The sequence below is a fragment of the Mus pahari genome, chromosome 7 (genome assembly GCF_900095145.1).
Source record: "Mus pahari chromosome 7, PAHARI_EIJ_v1.1, whole genome shotgun sequence".
Taxonomy (NCBI): domain Eukaryota; kingdom Metazoa; phylum Chordata; class Mammalia; order Rodentia; family Muridae; genus Mus; species Mus pahari.
In genome coordinates this window covers 403,512-421,060 of record NC_034596.1, presented here as the reverse complement: position 1 = coordinate 421,060, position 17,549 = coordinate 403,512, and the positions used below count along the sequence as shown (strand labels likewise).

Genomic DNA, 17,549 nt, shown 5'->3' with positions numbered 1-17,549 from the left:
GCACATAGAGTCATAAGTAAAGAGCACATAGAGTCATAAGTAAAGAGCACATAGAGTCATAAGTAAAGAGCACATAGAGTCATAAGTAAAGAGCAAGGTCGAAAGACGGTAGAGGAGGGTTCCTGAAAAGGACCTCCAGTGTCTCCGGCACCTACATACCCATGTGCATATAAACATGTGCATACACATTTGCCACACACACACACACATACACACACACACACACACACACACACACACAATGTATATGTATGTGCATACATGCCAAGCCCATACTGTGTGTTTATTTCCTAGCTTAGGAATTTCTGTAATTCACCTTGCTTGGTCTTCCTGGTGTGTCCCTAAGTTGTGACTCGATGTTTTTCACCCGTGCTGACTTGCCAGTCAGTCCTTCCTTGTGACTTTCTCCTGTCGGGTGCCTTGCCTCGTCACTTCTCTTCCAATGCTACCGTCCCTTTAGGTACTGACTGCTCAGTGATTTATCTCAACACATGTAAGTCTTCCCTCCTTCGGCTGTGGCTAATTTGCTGTTAAGGCAGATAAAAGATTTTGAAAACTGCTGTTTTTATTTTTCACGTTTATTTTACATTTAGTTCTTCATAAACTTATTTAATTTGTCTTAAATGCACAGTATGTATTACTATATTATATACAGCATATTTAGCCATATTTTAATTATTACATAAATATAACTTGGTAATTTTGGCTTCTTATGAAAACCTCAAGTATGGAAAACAGAGTTTTCCAACAAAACAAAACAAAACAAAACAAAACTAAACAAAAACAAAAACAAAACAAAGTTACATGATTTTTGCTTTGCATGCAAAGCTTTGTGATATCTGTGCTCTATTTTCTCCATGACAACTCTTATTCATGGGAGTGTGTGTGTCTATGCTTGGCTTGGTTGGTTATGTTTCCTGCATCCTGTAACAACCTCCCTGAAAAATCTACCCATGATAGTCTTTGGGACCTAAACGGAAGGTGACCAATTTTAGAGAAAATATAAATACAAAGATTCATTCTTCATACACTGAGACCATTGCCAATAAAGACTCACTTAAAACTAAATTTCCCTAGAAGAGGTAAAGCCTATGTCAAACCATTCTCACAGCTTGTCCCTGGTCCTAGCAGGGAGCGGGCTCCCAGAGACCGCTTCTCTGAGAATACTCCAGTCTGCGGATGCTCAGCTTTCTGTGTGTAGATTGATCTGTATAGTCACAGGAGGAAGTTCCAGTGACCTATAAACCGTATCTAAGTCGATTTCGATACAAAACGAACTATAAATACAGAGAGCTGCGGCGCCTGCACACCGACTGGTTCAGTTCAGATGTGGGTTTTCAAATATTTTCAATCCGCAGTGGTCAAATTCATGGTCATGGGACATCCAGCTGTGGAGGGCTGATTGTTCATAGCGAGTCCTGTTAAAGATGGACTCTGACATTGTTCCCATGGTGCAGATGAGAACTTGGTAGTTTAACAAGAGTCATTCAGCTAGCAAATAAAGGAACCTGAGTTAGTCCCAAGTCCAAGTCCAGAGCCAAGGCCCTTGCCACTCATCTGGGCTATGCTGGAACCCAGTGGAGGATCTAAATGCACTTCTGCCTAAACTTGAAAGTAATCTCAACAAATCACACATGTAAAAACAGGTCCTTGCTTAAAAACTTTAACTTCTAAAATAGAAACAGCATTACCTCCAACTGCTCTTGCCCCCAGCAAGATGGCAGAAAAGCACCATGGGTAATTAATAAAACACAGATTTTGTTAGAATTTCATTTTCTTCAGATGGCTCATAAGCCCCCAGGAGGCTGTTAGATCCGTGGATTAAAATCTCATTGCTGTGGTGATACGTCCGATATACTGTTAATGCACAGCCAGGTCAGGAGCTGAGAGGACCTACTGTGCACAGCCAGGGTCAGGAGCTGAGAAGACTGCCTGTGCGTGTTTACACCACAGATTGAGACTATGCTCATCTGCAAGAACCCAGAGTCCTGCCTGGAGTCTGGTTTCCTTTCCCTTCCCTTCCCAGCCTTCTAGAAACATTATCATTACAAGTAAGAGTGGGAACAGATCCTAGAGAAAAGCTTGTGGGCCAGCTCCTTCAAATTATTGAAGCAAGGAGGAAGGGACTGGCTGAGGTCACTCATCATGGGTATTAGCAGAGTCATTCCTGGGAGCCTGAGGCCACACATTTTCCTCTTTCTCTCCCTCTCCCATCCCTGTCTCCATCCTTGCTGTTACCCATGTGTGCCCCACATCCCTGCTCTGAGCCTCTAGCACAGGTACGGACTTTTCTTTCAGGGCTTGAGAGCCAGCTTCACTGGAATGTCACCTGTACCTTGTAGGTTTTTAGGATGTTCTGTCAATCATCAATTCTCAACTTGAATTTTTTGCTGCTGTCAATTAACTGTCTGAGCACCCTTGGGAGAACCCAAGTCAGGCTGATCCTGTTTAGCAGATACTAAAGACAATGCTAGGAACCCTCTGGGGAGAGCGCTTGGGTCACAGGGAGAACGAAGTCCCAGCATAGGTGCAAGGAGCTGTGAAGGCAGATGTAAGTTCTGAGAACTGAGTCTGATGCGGGATGTGCTACAGAACTAGTTGGCTTGAAATAAACCCAGAAGAACAGACAAGGGGTGCAAAGGAAGGGAGGCACGCATGTCCAGTCTGGGGCAAGGTGCACCCCTCTGCCAAGTGGGCTGGTTGGGTTGGAGCCTCTTGTCTTTAGAGAATGAGAACACTGGTGCTCTCCCACAAAGCTTTGTCCTAGCCTCTGAGCAGGAGCATTGGTGGACTCTGGAAAGGGCCAATGTGGTTCTCCTGTCTTAGGTTGCCATTTACTCTTGTATGGGAGGCTCTTTTCTCTCATATGGAGGCCCACCCCCATCTGTGGGAGGAGACCTTCCTGATGGAGATACCCTAAGGCACCCCTCACACTTCCTTGATATCCATCTCCTCTTGGGGTTCCCTTTCCGTAGGTCTTTCCCCACCAACCACCATTTAGCTTTGAGAGATCTCCATGGCCTTTCTGTTCTGGCCCTAATAGCTGGCCCTGATGCAAAACAAAGTCAAGAAAAATACAGAGGCCAAGGTCAAAACAGCCAGTCCCCCGTGAACATGCCCTGTCCCGTGAGCACACTCCCAAGAGTGAAGGCTATGTGATGTTGGAAGGGGTGGGTGTAAGAAGATTGAGGAAATGGGAAGATGTATTGGTCTCCACCCCAAGCAGGTGGTGGAGTCTTCCTTTGGCCATTGACATTAGACACTGAACATTTAGACAACATTGGTCTGGGACTTTACAAATCATCTCTGGTGACTTTCATGGCCCATCAGCTAGAGGTGGTATCTCCTCACGTGAAATGAGATTGTTCATTCGTTGACCAGCCTGATGGCAAACCTACCCTGACTGTAAGGGGGCTGAAAATTGTGGTCTTTTAGGCCCCAGGACACATTTCCATATGGTGACAACTTAGGGACAGTAGTGTTAGATTTCTTGTTGTTGTGACAAAATATCGACAAGAAGCAATTTAAGGGGGGAAATTTATTTGGACTCACGTTTTGAGATGGTGTGATCCATCGTGGGGAAGAGAGCGTTGATAGCAACAGGAGCATGTGGCCTGGCTTCCTCCCATTTCTGTTGACCTGGAAGTGGAGAGCTCTGTCTTGAAGTAAGGTAAGCTTGAACTCTCCATGCTCTGCTTCCCACAAGCTGCTTACTTCCTCCAACTAGGTCCCACCTCCTAAAGGTTCTGGAACCTCTTTTAACCATCGGTCCCCCAACTGAGGACCAAGTATTCATACACAGCAGCCTAAGGCACAATTTACATTCAAATCATAACCCACACAATAAACTTCTTATGATGTCTATTCAAAGGGCCTGTGGCCTCAGACTCAGAGAGAACTGAAAGCCACACACTCTTCTGCTAGTATCTTATTGGGTGTTTTCAGCAAGTTCACTAACGCATTAGACCACAGCTTCCTGGGGCAACAAACAAGGTCACTGAAGAGGCTCACACCTTCCACTATCCTAGAATTCAGAGACAAATATCCAGAAGTCAGTCCCATCAGTCTCTTTGAACTTCAGTGTCACCTTCTACTGACTGGCATGAGACTGCTCACATACCACGCTGACAAAAGGGTGTCCTGCTGCCCAGCATGCCTGGAATTCTGAGGTGGAAGCCCCAGTAGGGTGTGACTTTGAGTTTTCTGACTCAGCACGCACAGCTGCTCACAGGCCACCACAACATTCTATAAGTCATGTGTGTGAATGAGACTTGCCAATCACCCCTTAGAGAAAAGCATCCCCCAGATTTGCTTAGAGACTGCAGTACAACTCAGGCCTGCACATCCATGACTGTCTGCTCTGAGTCTGTAAACAATGAGGTTCTCAAACCATGGGTGGAGTATCAGAACACAATTTATGATTGGAGGTCTCCACAATGTGAGGAACTGTATTAAAGGGTCAGAGCATTTGGAAGCCTCTAGAGTTGCTGTGGGGACATTATCCTTTACAAAGAACACAAAAATTTAATGCATGACCTCAGTGCCACACATGCACGCACACACACACACACACACACACACAAATACACATGTTAAAAATTGAACTGAACTATTTCTGTTTACTTGCTTGTGTGTTTATTTTTAGGGTCCTCCCAAATCCATGACTTTTCTGGAGAGAACACATTGGCATGGCAGTCCCAGCAAGTGGTAAGAGTTTCGCCCTAGTGGGAGGTGTGTGTGTGTGTGTGTGTGTGTGTGTGTGTGTGTGTGTGTGTGTGTGTGTGTGTAGGGGTAGGCTCTCTTCTAGTGAAAAAAAATTCCAAATTTCTGAGCAAGTTGGTGGCCCCTCATTAAGGTCTTAGCAGAAAGGGCCAAAGGAGCCCCTAGGCCCGCCAGGCTGCCTGGCAGAACCTTACCATGGCTCCTGAAATTTGGGGCTCATCATCCTTACAGATGGATGGGTGGTTCCCAGAAGTGCCCTGCCAGCATTATAAATGGGCGTGTTATCACTGTGAACCTTGAAGCAGATGTTGTAAGTTATCCGAAGGCATCTGGGTGAGGTCTTCCCAGAAGGTCCACAAGATAAGAGATGAGAGTGAGTGTAGGACATCTCTTCCTGTAATCAGTAATTCTCGAGAAATTAACTTATGCTTGTGAGATACAGCAGCAAGGGCTTCACGCACTGCCTGCCGATCCTGCCAGGATCCCTTGCACTTCCCATGTCCCAAAACCTGCTGTGTTATTCCAACAAAGAAGCCGCTCTGGATTCCTGTCACCCATACCCCGAGAGGCCAGTGCTGCCCTAAAGACAGCAGTACTGACCACCATGTCTCCCCTCTGCTCCCAGCAACTCATTAGCTCTCAAGACACGTCAGTCTGGAAGAGACACAGGAGGCCCCTGAATTCATGTTTACCCAGTTTCTAGCAGCAAGTATGCAGATGCCTCATGTTCTTTCTTGTGTCAGAATAACAGAGGGACAATTGTTAATAAAAATAAATGAGGCGCTGAATTTTTATTTTTACATTTAGTCTCAATAAACTAGGTCCTTTGATTATTTCTTTTTTTAAAATTGGAATAAAAATTCATAACAAACGTTAATATTTATACCACATGAACAGCGTTGGGAATGCTGCTGTTGTGCACCAATGGCTGTCCTCCAGAAGAGTCCATCATCCCAAGAGTTCGGTTTTATTCTCCTTCATCATCTGCCTTCCCTCTCCTCTACACTATTCTGAAATGTGCACATGCCGCGTGCTGAAATCCTCGTTAAGATACACAGGTCCTCACTCGTCAGGAAGTTAGGAAAATGTGGCCGTGTGCAAGTGTTGCTTCTGGGTTTTGAGCTTAGGTAACCAAGGGCAAGGTTGTCTCTATGCCAGTTGTTTTAGCAGGCAGTACTTCTGTACATGGAAACTGATGCTTTGTGTGTTTGATTTCAGTTTGGGACCCTGAAGAATTTTCCATTCCCTTGCAAGCCAAAGAAGCTAGAATTGAGTGTGCTTTCTGAGTCAGGTATGTGCACGCTGGCCATGAACAGGAAAGGCTCTGAGGCCAACAGAGGCTCTACCTCCATCTCTCCTCTACCTCTTGGTCGTTCCTTTCTCCCTTAGCCCTTCACCGTACTGACTCAACGGTTTTCAACCTAAGGGTGAGGATCCTGCATATCAGATATCTACATTATGATTCATAACAATAGAAAATTATAGTTGTGAAGTATCAATGAAGATAACTTTATGGTTGAGGGCCACCATGACACGAGGAACTGTATTAAAGGGCCTCAGCATTAGGACGTTGAGAACCACTGGTCTCTTTCCTCCTTGGTTATTTCTGTAGAGGGACAGCAACAACACCACACTTAAGGGTAAAAGATGCATGGGGACAACCTCCTTGACTCCCTCAAGGAATAAAATGCCCTGGGAATTGTGAGTCGGGAGCTGTCACTCATGTGGCATCTCCACCCCTGCCATGTAGCCACATTGGCCTTTCTAGTCACCCCACCTATCATGGGTGAGGTTTTTCTAAGACCTGGATGCTGTAAACCAGCTTTGCATCTTAAGTGGCTGGCTGTGTTTAATGGATACACACACACACACACACACACACACACACACACACACACAACTTCTACTCTGGTTTCCACTTTAAAAACTTATTTTAAGAAAAATAAAAAATGTCATCTTTTAGTTTGCAATTAAATCCCCACCCCCACCCCCCATAACACAGCCAGGAAGTCTGGTTTCTAGGAATACACCCATGTGGGTTAAAGAGATGTGTATCATTTGCATATAATTTGCATTTTGTAGTCACTCTCTTCATGGCACAGTCAACCATTGGGTACCCAGATGATCTTAATTTTAGTCTCTTGGCCCATCCCTTTTTAATGAGAGCTCAGAAATGCAGAGTCTTGGGTAAGCGAAGGTCCAGGCAAGAGTCATGGGACATTAGTTTGTAGAGGCCGAGTCCCGGTCAACAGTGTGGCCTCCAGAGGGGAGGGAGCCTTGATTAAGGGTTCCAGGGTTCCCCGTAAGCACAGGATCCTGAATTTGCCGGCAGACTTGGCCTCAGTGGCTATACTGAGGCTGTAGTGTGTCTCTGTGTAACCCCATAGGGCATTCTCTGCTTACCTTGTGGTAGATCTGACCTTGCCCTACGGACTCTTATCTTCACAGTTCACTCCCTGAGACCCTCAGACATTAAGCTCGTGGCAGCCATCGGTAACCCAGAAATTGTAAGTATTTCATGTGCTTGACTCAAGAGACCATTTGGTACTGGTGACACCATGAATAAGCTCCTGACGGCTTGGCATATTGTGCCATTGGAGGCCAGGCATGGTGGCACAAACTTGTAGTCTGAGCACTTGGGATGTGGGGGCAGAAGGATCAGAAGTTCCAGGTCATCTTCAGCTCCATAATGACGTGAAGGCTGGCCTGGGCTGTGGGAGTCTATCGCAAACAGTGTTCCATTTGAGAGAAAGAATTGTATGCGCCAAAGACATGCTAAAATCTTAGAGGATCAAATTTTTTAACATCAAATGAATGCCCAGGATCACCTCAGGAAAGGGAATGCTTGAAGTTTCTCATTAATAAGTTAAATCCACTGGCAAGAATTGCCCTGAATCTTTGCCAAAAGTTTTAAGATTTGTTAAGTTTTCTCCAAGGTACTTATTTTTATTGAGCATATTCCCTTTATATCTTTTATCTCTTAATATTTACATTATCTCTTTCTATTTCTCGCCTCTCTTTCTGCCGTTAGTCACCCTTGATCCCCTGGGCTCCCTTTTACTTTTACTTTCATTTCATATATTCATTCATGATTTTATGTATCTATAGAAGATACATGAACCTCAGCCGAGAGAAAGCGTGTGGCGTTTGTCTTTTGCTGGGATTGTCACTCAGTAGTGACAATTACTTCAGTTGCTTCCATTTTTCTTTTAACAACATGACTTGATTCTTGGCTAAAAAACAGAACCAAAACCATCCCACTATGTACATACACCATTGCTCTGACGTCAGACGCCTAGGCTGGCCCCGTAATTTAACTGTTGTGAATGAGGCTGCAATAGACAGTGATCTGTAAGTGTTTGGGATGTGCTCACTTTGAATCCCCTGGGTACATACTCAGGAGTTGATGTGGCTGGGCCATACAGAAGACTTATCTTTAGTTTTCAAGAAGTTTCCATACTGAATTTCATAGCCATTTCTCAGAATTGGTAAAAGGAATCTTTTAAGCCTTGCATTTATAAGATAAAGGAAATTCTATGTCTGCTTTGTACTTTTTTTTAATACATTGAGGGGCTGGAGTATTGACCCAGTGGTTAAGAGCATGTGTTGGTCTTGCAGAGGATCCAGGTTCAATTCCCAGCACCCACAAGGCAGCTTACAACCATGTGTAACACCAGTCCCTGGGAACTGGGCATCCTATCCTGATCCCTGACTTTGATGGGCACTGGGTCATCACAGTGATGCACAGACATACATGCAGCAAACACTCATAAAGTAATTTTAAAAACACATTGACTTTAATCAAAATGCATAATTGTTTATGAGTTTATACAACTTACCATCTTAGTCATTTAAATCTTCATTTATAATGTCTAATACAATGCAAATACAGGAAGCAGTGACAAGAAAATGTCCACACCCAGCAGGGACACAGCCCTGTGGCTGCCTCACTTCTCTCCCCCTCTTCTTACTGCACCCACTATCCTCTTAATTATCCCCCTCCATATATCATATGTTCTGTTGCTCTCCACCCCACTTCTTAACGCCTCTTTCCTCTTCTCTAGTTTTCAGGCTGCTCTCTAGTTTTTCTCCTGGACACAAGGAAGCTGCACTCTGCTACAGAAACACTCACATATCTATGTTTAAGCAAGGGTGCACACAATAGCAGGGAAATGGGAGCAGCCTAGCTGTCCATCATCACATGAACAGGTGATAAACACATGCTACAAATACACCATGGGATTTTACTCAATCACAAAGAAAAATAAAAATGTGAGATCTTCAGGAAAGTGGATGGAATTGGAAAATACTAAACGAGATGTCCCGGGCCTGTAAAACAAATAGTGCATCTTCTCCCATGTGCAGATCCTAGCTTCCATCTGATGCGTTTCTAAGTGTGCACTTAGTAACATGCATGACCAGTCTCCAAAACATCCTTCATCTTATAAACTCTTCACTCATTAAGTAACAACTCACCTTGTGTTTTCCCAGCCCACAAAAACCACATTTCCACTTTTGGTTTCTGTGAGTTTAACTAGATAACATCCTTGAAATCATGGAGTATCTGTCTTTATGTAAATAGCTTGTTTTGTTTGACATGATTTCCTCCTGTGCCAGATGCTTCCTTTTTATGGGTGACTAATATTCCACTGTATGTATGGACGTACCATACTTTGTTTATCTCTTCACACATGGGCGTGAGGTTGTGCCACCTTTTGGCTATTGCCAATCCTGTGAAAAACACTAAGTACAAATAATCATCTCAAGATCCTACTTCCATTCTTTTGGAAAGACACCCTGAAATATAATTCCATGACAGTCATACTTTTAATCTTTTTTTAAGAAGTTGAACGTGATGATGCATACTTGTAATCCTAATTTAGGAAGCTGAGGCAGGATCAAAGCAGATTTGAGGCCAGCCTGGGCTAGATAACAAGTTCCAGGCCAGGCTGAGATATACAGCGCTACTTTGTCTAAACACCATTCTCCTTTTAAGGATGTGTTGCATTTGTTTTTATAGAGGCTACACAATTCACATTCCCATCAGCAATGCATAGAGTTCCTGTTTCTCCATATTTATTCTCTTCTAGTTTGGGCTGAGGGCCTAGTCTTTAAGAGCTGAGCCATCTCTCTACCCCTCCCCATAGTCTCAACACTTATTTTCCTGTTTTTGTTTGATGTGTTTGATGCTGTTTTGTTTTTTTTTTAAATATTTCTTTTGTAGACTCTATTTTATGTGTATGTGTCTGAGTGTATATAGCTACCATGAGAACGACTTCGGAACCAGAAGAGGAAAATCAGATCTCTTGGAGCTAGAGTTACAGGTGGTTGTGAGCCAGCCAGTGTGGCTGCTGGGAACCCAACACAGGTCCCCTCTGCAAGAGCAGCCAGTGCTCTTAACCAGACCCATGTTTGCATCTTTCCAGACCCATGTTTGCTTGCTCTTTAGCAGGCATGAAGCTACATCTCTTTGTGGTTTTGGCTTTAATGTTTCTAAGGATTAGTAGTGGTAGGTACTGTCTTAGTTGGGGTTTTACTGCTGTGAGCAGACACCATGACCAAGGCAACTCTTATAAAGGACATTTATTTGGTGCTGGTGTACAAGTTTAGAGGTTCAGTCCATTATCATCAAGGTAGGAGCATGGCAGCATCCAGGCAGCATCCAGGCAGACATGGGGCTAGAAAAGCTGAGATTTCCATCTCTTGTTCTGAAGACTGACTTCAAGGCAGCTAGGATGAGGGTCTTAAAGCCCACACCCACAGTGACACACCTACTCCAACAAGGCCACACCTCCTAATAGTAGTGTCACTCCCTGGGCCAAGCATAGACAAACCCTCATGGGTACCTTTTGCTTGCTTTTTGTTTATAAACTCTAAGTGGCATGTCTTATATGGCCATGCAAAGGGGTCATGAAGAGGGTAAACAGAGAAAACCAGATGGCACAGGACAATGTCACAAGCTCTTATCAATCCTTTCTCCCTTCATGCCACCTTCTTGCATACCTGGAGTAAGCAAAAAGCAGAATCCTGCTGTCCTACGAGTCCTCGTGACTCTGGCTGAGCAGAGGACTTGTCATGAGTTGCCCTTTGTCCCAGTGCTCTCCTGTGCCTTTTACACCTGAGTCAGGCAGCTCTCCCCTTCCCTCCAGGCTCTTCCTCCTCCATTCTAGCCTGCAGCCCCTCACACACAGCCTCCCTCTAGGCCTGGCTCAACCCAGCTATGGCAGAACAGGGTCATCCATAGCTCCTGAGATTCCCAAGTCTCTGTGTCTACTCCTCTTGAACAACTGTCCTCTCCGGAAGTTGCCCTGCCATACTATGAGTATGTTCTCAGCTTGGACAGTGTGTGAGATCTGCAAATCCAGAACCTTCTCTAGCCATAGTCACAGTCTAGTGGCTGTGAATGACATGAACCTTCTAGTTACCTACTAGTCACCTTCTAGTTACCTAGTAGTTACCTTATAGTAAACTTGACAGATCTAACCTTAAGCACATCTAAATTTTGTGTGTGTTTGTGTGTTTGAAACTATGAAAATGTGAATAATAGCTAATATTTGTGGGTGCTTTCAATGTCTTGGCCACAGCTCCAAGTCTCCCTGGGATAGGATGAAATTATCTTCCTTTCTGTACCATGATAAACCTGCATTATCCAGTATTTCATCAAGGGGAACCAAATTCATTTGTTAAGAAAAATACATATTTGTTCAACATTCACGGAGAACTTACAACATGCCAGGCATTGAATGGGGTCAAAGAAATGCAGCCAAATGCAAACAGATGAGAACAGCTGCCTATGGTGGCTCTCACGTTCTAGTCACAGAGAGAGCAGTCACCCTTAGATCGTAGATGGTTTTACTTTATAAATCAACCTTCTGATTCTGTGTAGAACATAGTGTGACTTACATTATATTTAAATCGATGCCCTGAAGAAAGTTGTCAGCCACTCTGTTATGATGGTCTGGCAGACGAGCTGTGGGGAAGCAGGGTGTGTTTTCCTCGACATAAAGTGAGCAAGGTAGACTTGGTCTCCTATAGACTTGTAGCTTCCCTGCCTCATTCGTGCTGGTTTCCTCTGACTTACTTACTCACACCAAGTATCTATCTTTTCCAGCCTCTAGCTCCTGGGTCTGGCACAATCAACATGGAGAAGCCTCAAAGGTACCCATCCTGGTACACAGCTAGCAGAGACACACTACACACTCCCTCTGCTAAGTCCGTGCTTGATTGACGGGGGACACCAAGGACCAGAGAATTCAAAGTCTTTGCTTAAGGGTTAGGTGGACAACAGTTACCAGAACCACTTCCTGCTCCCTCATCCTTCCAGAACCCATGACTCCTGTGGCTCCTCTGGGCGAATGAGAGAGAAGTGGGAAAGACCAGAGAAATGGAATCCCCATGACTGCACAGGGCCTCCTCCCTACGCTCCTGGGGACCTTGCAGCATTTGGACCGGAGCCATTTTACCCTGGCCTCAGTGTCCTCTTCAGCTTTGGGCAGGACTAGAGAGCTTGGGAAGAAGATCCTGAGGAAACCGTGTCCTTCACTACCCCCAGAGCAAGGATAAGCCAAAGCTTGTTATGAAATGGCCTACAATGGCCAAGGAAAAGGCTCCTGTGCACAAAAACTGTAGTCTGACCCTTATATGCTCGCTTCTTACAGCATTAAGAACAAACCACAGGATGTGTGCATGGGGATCATGACAGGTAAGTCCTGGGTTTTTAGCCAGACTCCAAATTGTCCCCACTCCCTGGGACACAACAGACGTTTTGTTAATAAAGAAGATGCACTGTATTGCTTCATTGCATCACTAGTGCCTGGGAAGACGGGAAGGCATGCTAGGGAGACATAAGGGAGGCAGGGGATATAAGGTCACATGTTCTGAATAGAAAGCATGAGAAACATACAGGGTAGGGGGGATTGGGAGGACCAGGGCAACGCCTGTAAGATCTTCCTGTATAACTACCTCAGAGGTGGATTCATGGCACTCATCTGAGAAAAATGTCCTGAATCCTTCATCCTGTCCAAGAGGAAGACCCAAGCCTGCCCCTCTCTCTCTCTCTCTCTCTCTCTCTCTCTCTCTCTCTCTCTCTCTCTCTCTCTCTCTCTCTCTCTCACACACACACACACACACACACCATAAAAACATATTCTGGGTTCTGGCAAGTGAAGTGAAGAAAGTGAAAGGAAGTAATAATTGTGATTAATGTGTTGGCTTCTCTGCATACAGATGTGCTGATGAATCCATTCTCTGTGATCTGGGCATCTTCATTTGATGCCAGAGGACCTTTGCAACTCTATTAATCTACCCTAGAACCCTGAATTCCTAATGCTACTGAGCTAGTCTGGGTAAAGTCTCCCATCCACTGCTTGTGAGATGAGCTGGCAAGGCTCAGCTGCCACCCTGCTGGTGATGAGCTGGGGGTGGCTGGTGCCCTATCAGTTGGACTGAGAAATCGACACAAAAGACTTGTGATGTATTCAGTTCTTAGAAAGGACAGAGATGAGGAAACTGTCCCTCCTTTGCTCATGTTCCAGTAAGGAAGGTTGAGGTGACTATCCAGCACTCCCATCACCTGGTAAGGGGCTACTGAGGATTAGGGTTGTGGGAGGGTCTCCTAGGCAGGAATCAGAGTAGTCACTGACTTGGTGGCTGTCACGGCTCTGCTGAGGCCTAGACTTGCTCCTGCTCAATGGTAGAAGAAATGATATGAGGTGGCCAAGGTGGGAATGCCTGAGGATGCTCTTTGGACCTTGTTTCTCTCTCCTCCTCCTCCTCCTCAGCCCACCATGTCTAATCACAATCAGGAATCCCAACTGAGCAGAGGACAGCAGAGGTGACAGGAAGGGCAGATCAGGACTTCTGAAGCTGAGGGTACCCTGAGTAGGGAGGAATACATAGTGGCTGGCAGCTGTTACTGACAGCCGAGGCAGGAGTTCCACAAAGTGGTCCAGGGATGTCCAGGCCCATTCCGTGTATGATGGGGTTGACCCAGGCTCAGCTCTTGCACCCTCTGACCGAATTTTAGAGTACTCTAGTGGCCTCCACATCAAGCCACATCCTTTCTATCTATGAGGTCATTTTGCAAACGGAAAAACTGAATGTCGAAAATAGATAAGCAGACTTTTTCAAAGGTTGTGCATTCAGTAAGTAGCAGAGTCCCTAGAAACACAGGGCATCTCTGCCCTCATGCCTTGCCTTTTGTTCTGTCCCCTACAACCAGAGAACCCCAAGACTAAGCAATGATAGACCAAGACCCCAGCAGATGAGACAAATTGATAGGCAAAGTTTTGTGAAATGTTTTAAGGGAAAGGTTGATCACTTTTACTTCAGAAAGCAGTTCTTCCAGTGACGACCTACCATGACTTAGTATGCATGTATTCTCACCAGTCTTTAGCAGGTATCCTCACAGGAGGGATGGCATACTCCCCACATGCACACAAGCACATGGGCACACATGCACATACGCACACATGCACACCATTCTTATCACGTTGAACTGAGTGCAAAGCTCTGCATTTCCCACCCATGGGCCTGGGATGCTGCAAGCTTGTCACAGATGAGAAAACATGGCTCATGGTTGTGGGGTCAGGATGGTAACCCTGAATCTAAAGTTAGGTGACCACCTGTGGTCATGAAGCCAAGCAACTGGTCCCTTGGCTTCCAGCCCAGTTCTCCTCTCGCTCCCTGCCTGTTATCAGCAGGTGTGTTTCCTCATAGAGATTCTCCTGAAGCCCTCTGGATTTTGCTTCCATAAACCCTGGGGTTCTTTGAGATGGGGCAAGAAGAAGGGGGAGAAAGGTATTTCCCTCTGCAGCCCAGCCTCCATGCTCCTCCCTGTCCTCTCTGAGGAGCAAGACTTAAACATTCCTGACAGCACTATTTTTAGCAGTCTTCTGGCTGTCAGCTTGGTGACATGTTCTCTGTGTGTTCCCTGGAGCTTTCCCGCCCTGCTGTCACTCACAAGGAGCAAGGGAGCCGCCGGGAAGGCAGCCCAGAGTTCTGGTTCTAATCCCAGTCATTTCTGTCAGCCGGGGGACCTGACACGGCTTGCTTGACGTCTCCATCTCAGTCTCCTTGGGAGTAAATGAGAGTGTGCCTGGAGAGCAGTTGACCTTGGGCCTGGCCTACCTAGGCAGATGCTCAATTTAGCTCCCTTCGCCGTCCAGGGTCTGCCTCAGGGGTGACTTGACAGCATGGGGTGGAGGCTAAGCCATGCAATGAGGCAGCAGGGCTGTCTTGTCACCCTAGGGAGTAGTTTATCTTTTGAGGTGACCCCTGGCTCTCTCTGTAGTCCTTTCAGATATCATCAGACATTTCAGTCCTTCTGTCCTGATGCCCACGTGTTCTCCTGGGAAGGGCACTGCAGTTCCTACTGCTGAGTAAGTTTTCTTCTTCTCTGTCTCTGGGGTTGTGCACTCTTGCTGGCCTTGGGTACGTAGGGACTTGAGGGGACTGACAAGTCAGAGAGCTTTGAACTAGAGCTCTTCATTAAGTCAATGCCCTAATACCTTCCCCCTGCTAATTTCAATTGGCTTTTAAGATAAGGTCGAGTGTGCCCCCTCAGAAACTAGGGTAGTTTCAGATATTGGCAGCTGTGCTGGGAGTGAGGGCATCGCCTTCCTGAACATTAAGAATATAACTTTCTTGACTGTGCTTCCCACTTCCCAGAGACTTGTGGATTCAGGCTAAGGAGCTGGTGAGGAGCCTGAAGGACAACCCGGTAAGAGGCTTTGGAACTCTGGTGTGGGTGGGCTGTCCGGGTTTGCTACAAGACAATGACCCCAAGATACAAAGTGCTGACAGCCCTGGTGCACAGCTCTGGCCTCTGAGGAAACACCCCTTCCACTGTAATACACTGAAGGACTGTCACTTTGGAGAAAAGAGTGACTGGTTCTATTTAGAATGGTTTATTTAGGATGTCTTCCTGTATAGAACTGCAGAAGCTCAGCAGATGTACTAAATGACCTTTCACATGGAGAGGTGGTTGGGTTCTAGAGAGAGGTGGGCTCGCTTACATATGACCTGGGCTCGCTGACATATGACCTGGGCTCGCTTACATATGACCTGGACTTTCCAGGTGTGACGCCGGAGAAGGCACCTAGCCTCTCTTAAGCTCAGTTTTGCTATTTAAGCAATGGAGGAATATCACGAGCCTAAAGCAAAGGGCTTATAGAGGATTGACTAGTGTATTGAACATGCCTGGCACAATCAAAGCTCACTAAAAGCCAGTAGCTATCACTGTCCTTGAAGCAATGATTGCTATTCTTCATCAAGAAAAACAGCGAATGGTTGAGGGAGATGCCTACAAACACACACACACACACACACACACACACACACACACACACACACACACGGAATAAATTACCTAACAAGAAACAACTCAGGGAGGAAGAGTTTGTTTGGGTTCATGGTATGCGGGGTACAGTCTACCATGGCAGAAAAGGTGTGGCCGTCGGTCGGGGCAGGAGACATCTGATTACATTGTGTCTTTCTGTCAGTCAGGAGGCAAAGAGTGGAGATGCTGGAGCCCTCTGGCGTCTCCTCTTTCCTCATACCCAGTCTAATCCCCTAGACCATGGGTGGTGCTGACCATATTTGTGGTGGCTCTTCCCTCCTCGAGCCTCTCTAGAGCTGCCCACACAGGCAAGCAGAGAACTGTGTCTCCTAGGTTATTCTAAATCCCATCAAATCCAGGGATGGTGGTTTCCAGCCATAGATCCAGCACTCAGGAGGCTAAGGAGACACGTCCTAGGCAATCTGGTACCAGCCTGGCGCAGAGTTGGACTTTGTACTCAAAAACCAAATAAACAAAACAAATCCAGTCTCCCTGGCCATGGATGTTAAGCTATCATAACGATAATAAGAGTGTAATTGTTCTGTATAACAGGTGGGCAGTCTTGAATTTAACCCTGTGATTTTAAAGATGAAGAAACTAAAATTCCAAGAAGTCATGCGACAAGGCTAAGTTCAAGCAGTCAGAGCTAGATCCTAAAGATCAGCATTCATAGAATTCCCTGGCAGTACAATGCTGCTTCAACAAACAGGTTTATTTTGTTATGCGCACAGTATGTTCACTATAGAAAAACCAGAAAGCAGATGTAATATTAAACCACCATTAAGCCTAATACCAAAAGATAATTACTAGTAATGATTTTGTACATGTTTCCTTCCACATTTTTTCTAGGTATGTATATCTGTGTAAAATGGGGTGTCACTGGATATCCAGGCTTTCTGTAATCAACTTTTCTCAGTTTTTGTGGTGATGTTTATTATGGTTTCCATTTTCATTATAACAACCATGTAGTGCTTCATTTACATGAGTGTTGGGTAGCTTACACAAGAACACACTACTTCAGATGTTTATGCAGGTTGCTGATTCTCCTTCCTACAGACAGGGTGTCATTGTAGTTAAACCTTGTATGGCCCTCCTTTCCTTAAAATATCCTTTGAGAGTCACGCCTGGTGGTACAGGCCTATAAACACAGCTACTTGGTAAACTGAGGCAGGAGGATCATAAATGCAAAGCCTTTCAGGTTACAGAGTGAGTTTAAGTCTAGCCTAGGTAATTTTGTGAAAATTTGAAAGCTTTAACTTGTCAAAATAAAAAGGATGTGTGTGTAACTCAGTGGTAGATTACGTACTTAGCATGCACAAGGCTCTAGGTTCAATTTGACATTGCAAAAGAATTTTTTATCAAGGTATGCTGCTTAATACAAGAAGATACAAATTGCCTTATCGAAGAGCTATTATTCCACATTAGACTACCAAGAAAGAAAGAAAGAAAGAAAGAAAGAAAGAAAGAAAGAAAGAAAGAAAGAAAGAAA

At 45.3% G+C, this 17,549-nt stretch overlaps 1 protein-coding gene across 1 annotated transcript in view; it reads left to right on the top strand.

Moving 5' to 3' along the window:
* Window positions 1–17,549, top strand: part of Plb1 (phospholipase B1) — a 126,154-nt gene that overhangs the window by 14,345 nt on the left and 94,260 nt on the right. Inside the window, exons 3-9 of the mRNA XM_021202165.2 lie at window positions 4,646–4,707; window positions 5,941–6,013; window positions 7,171–7,229; window positions 11,834–11,880; window positions 12,381–12,424; window positions 15,014–15,101; window positions 15,391–15,442. Of these exons, the coding sequence (XP_021057824.1) occupies window positions 4,646–4,707; window positions 5,941–6,013; window positions 7,171–7,229; window positions 11,834–11,880; window positions 12,381–12,424; window positions 15,014–15,101; window positions 15,391–15,442 (425 nt within the window). The remainder of the gene's footprint in view (window positions 1–4,645; window positions 4,708–5,940; window positions 6,014–7,170; window positions 7,230–11,833; window positions 11,881–12,380; window positions 12,425–15,013; window positions 15,102–15,390; window positions 15,443–17,549) is intronic.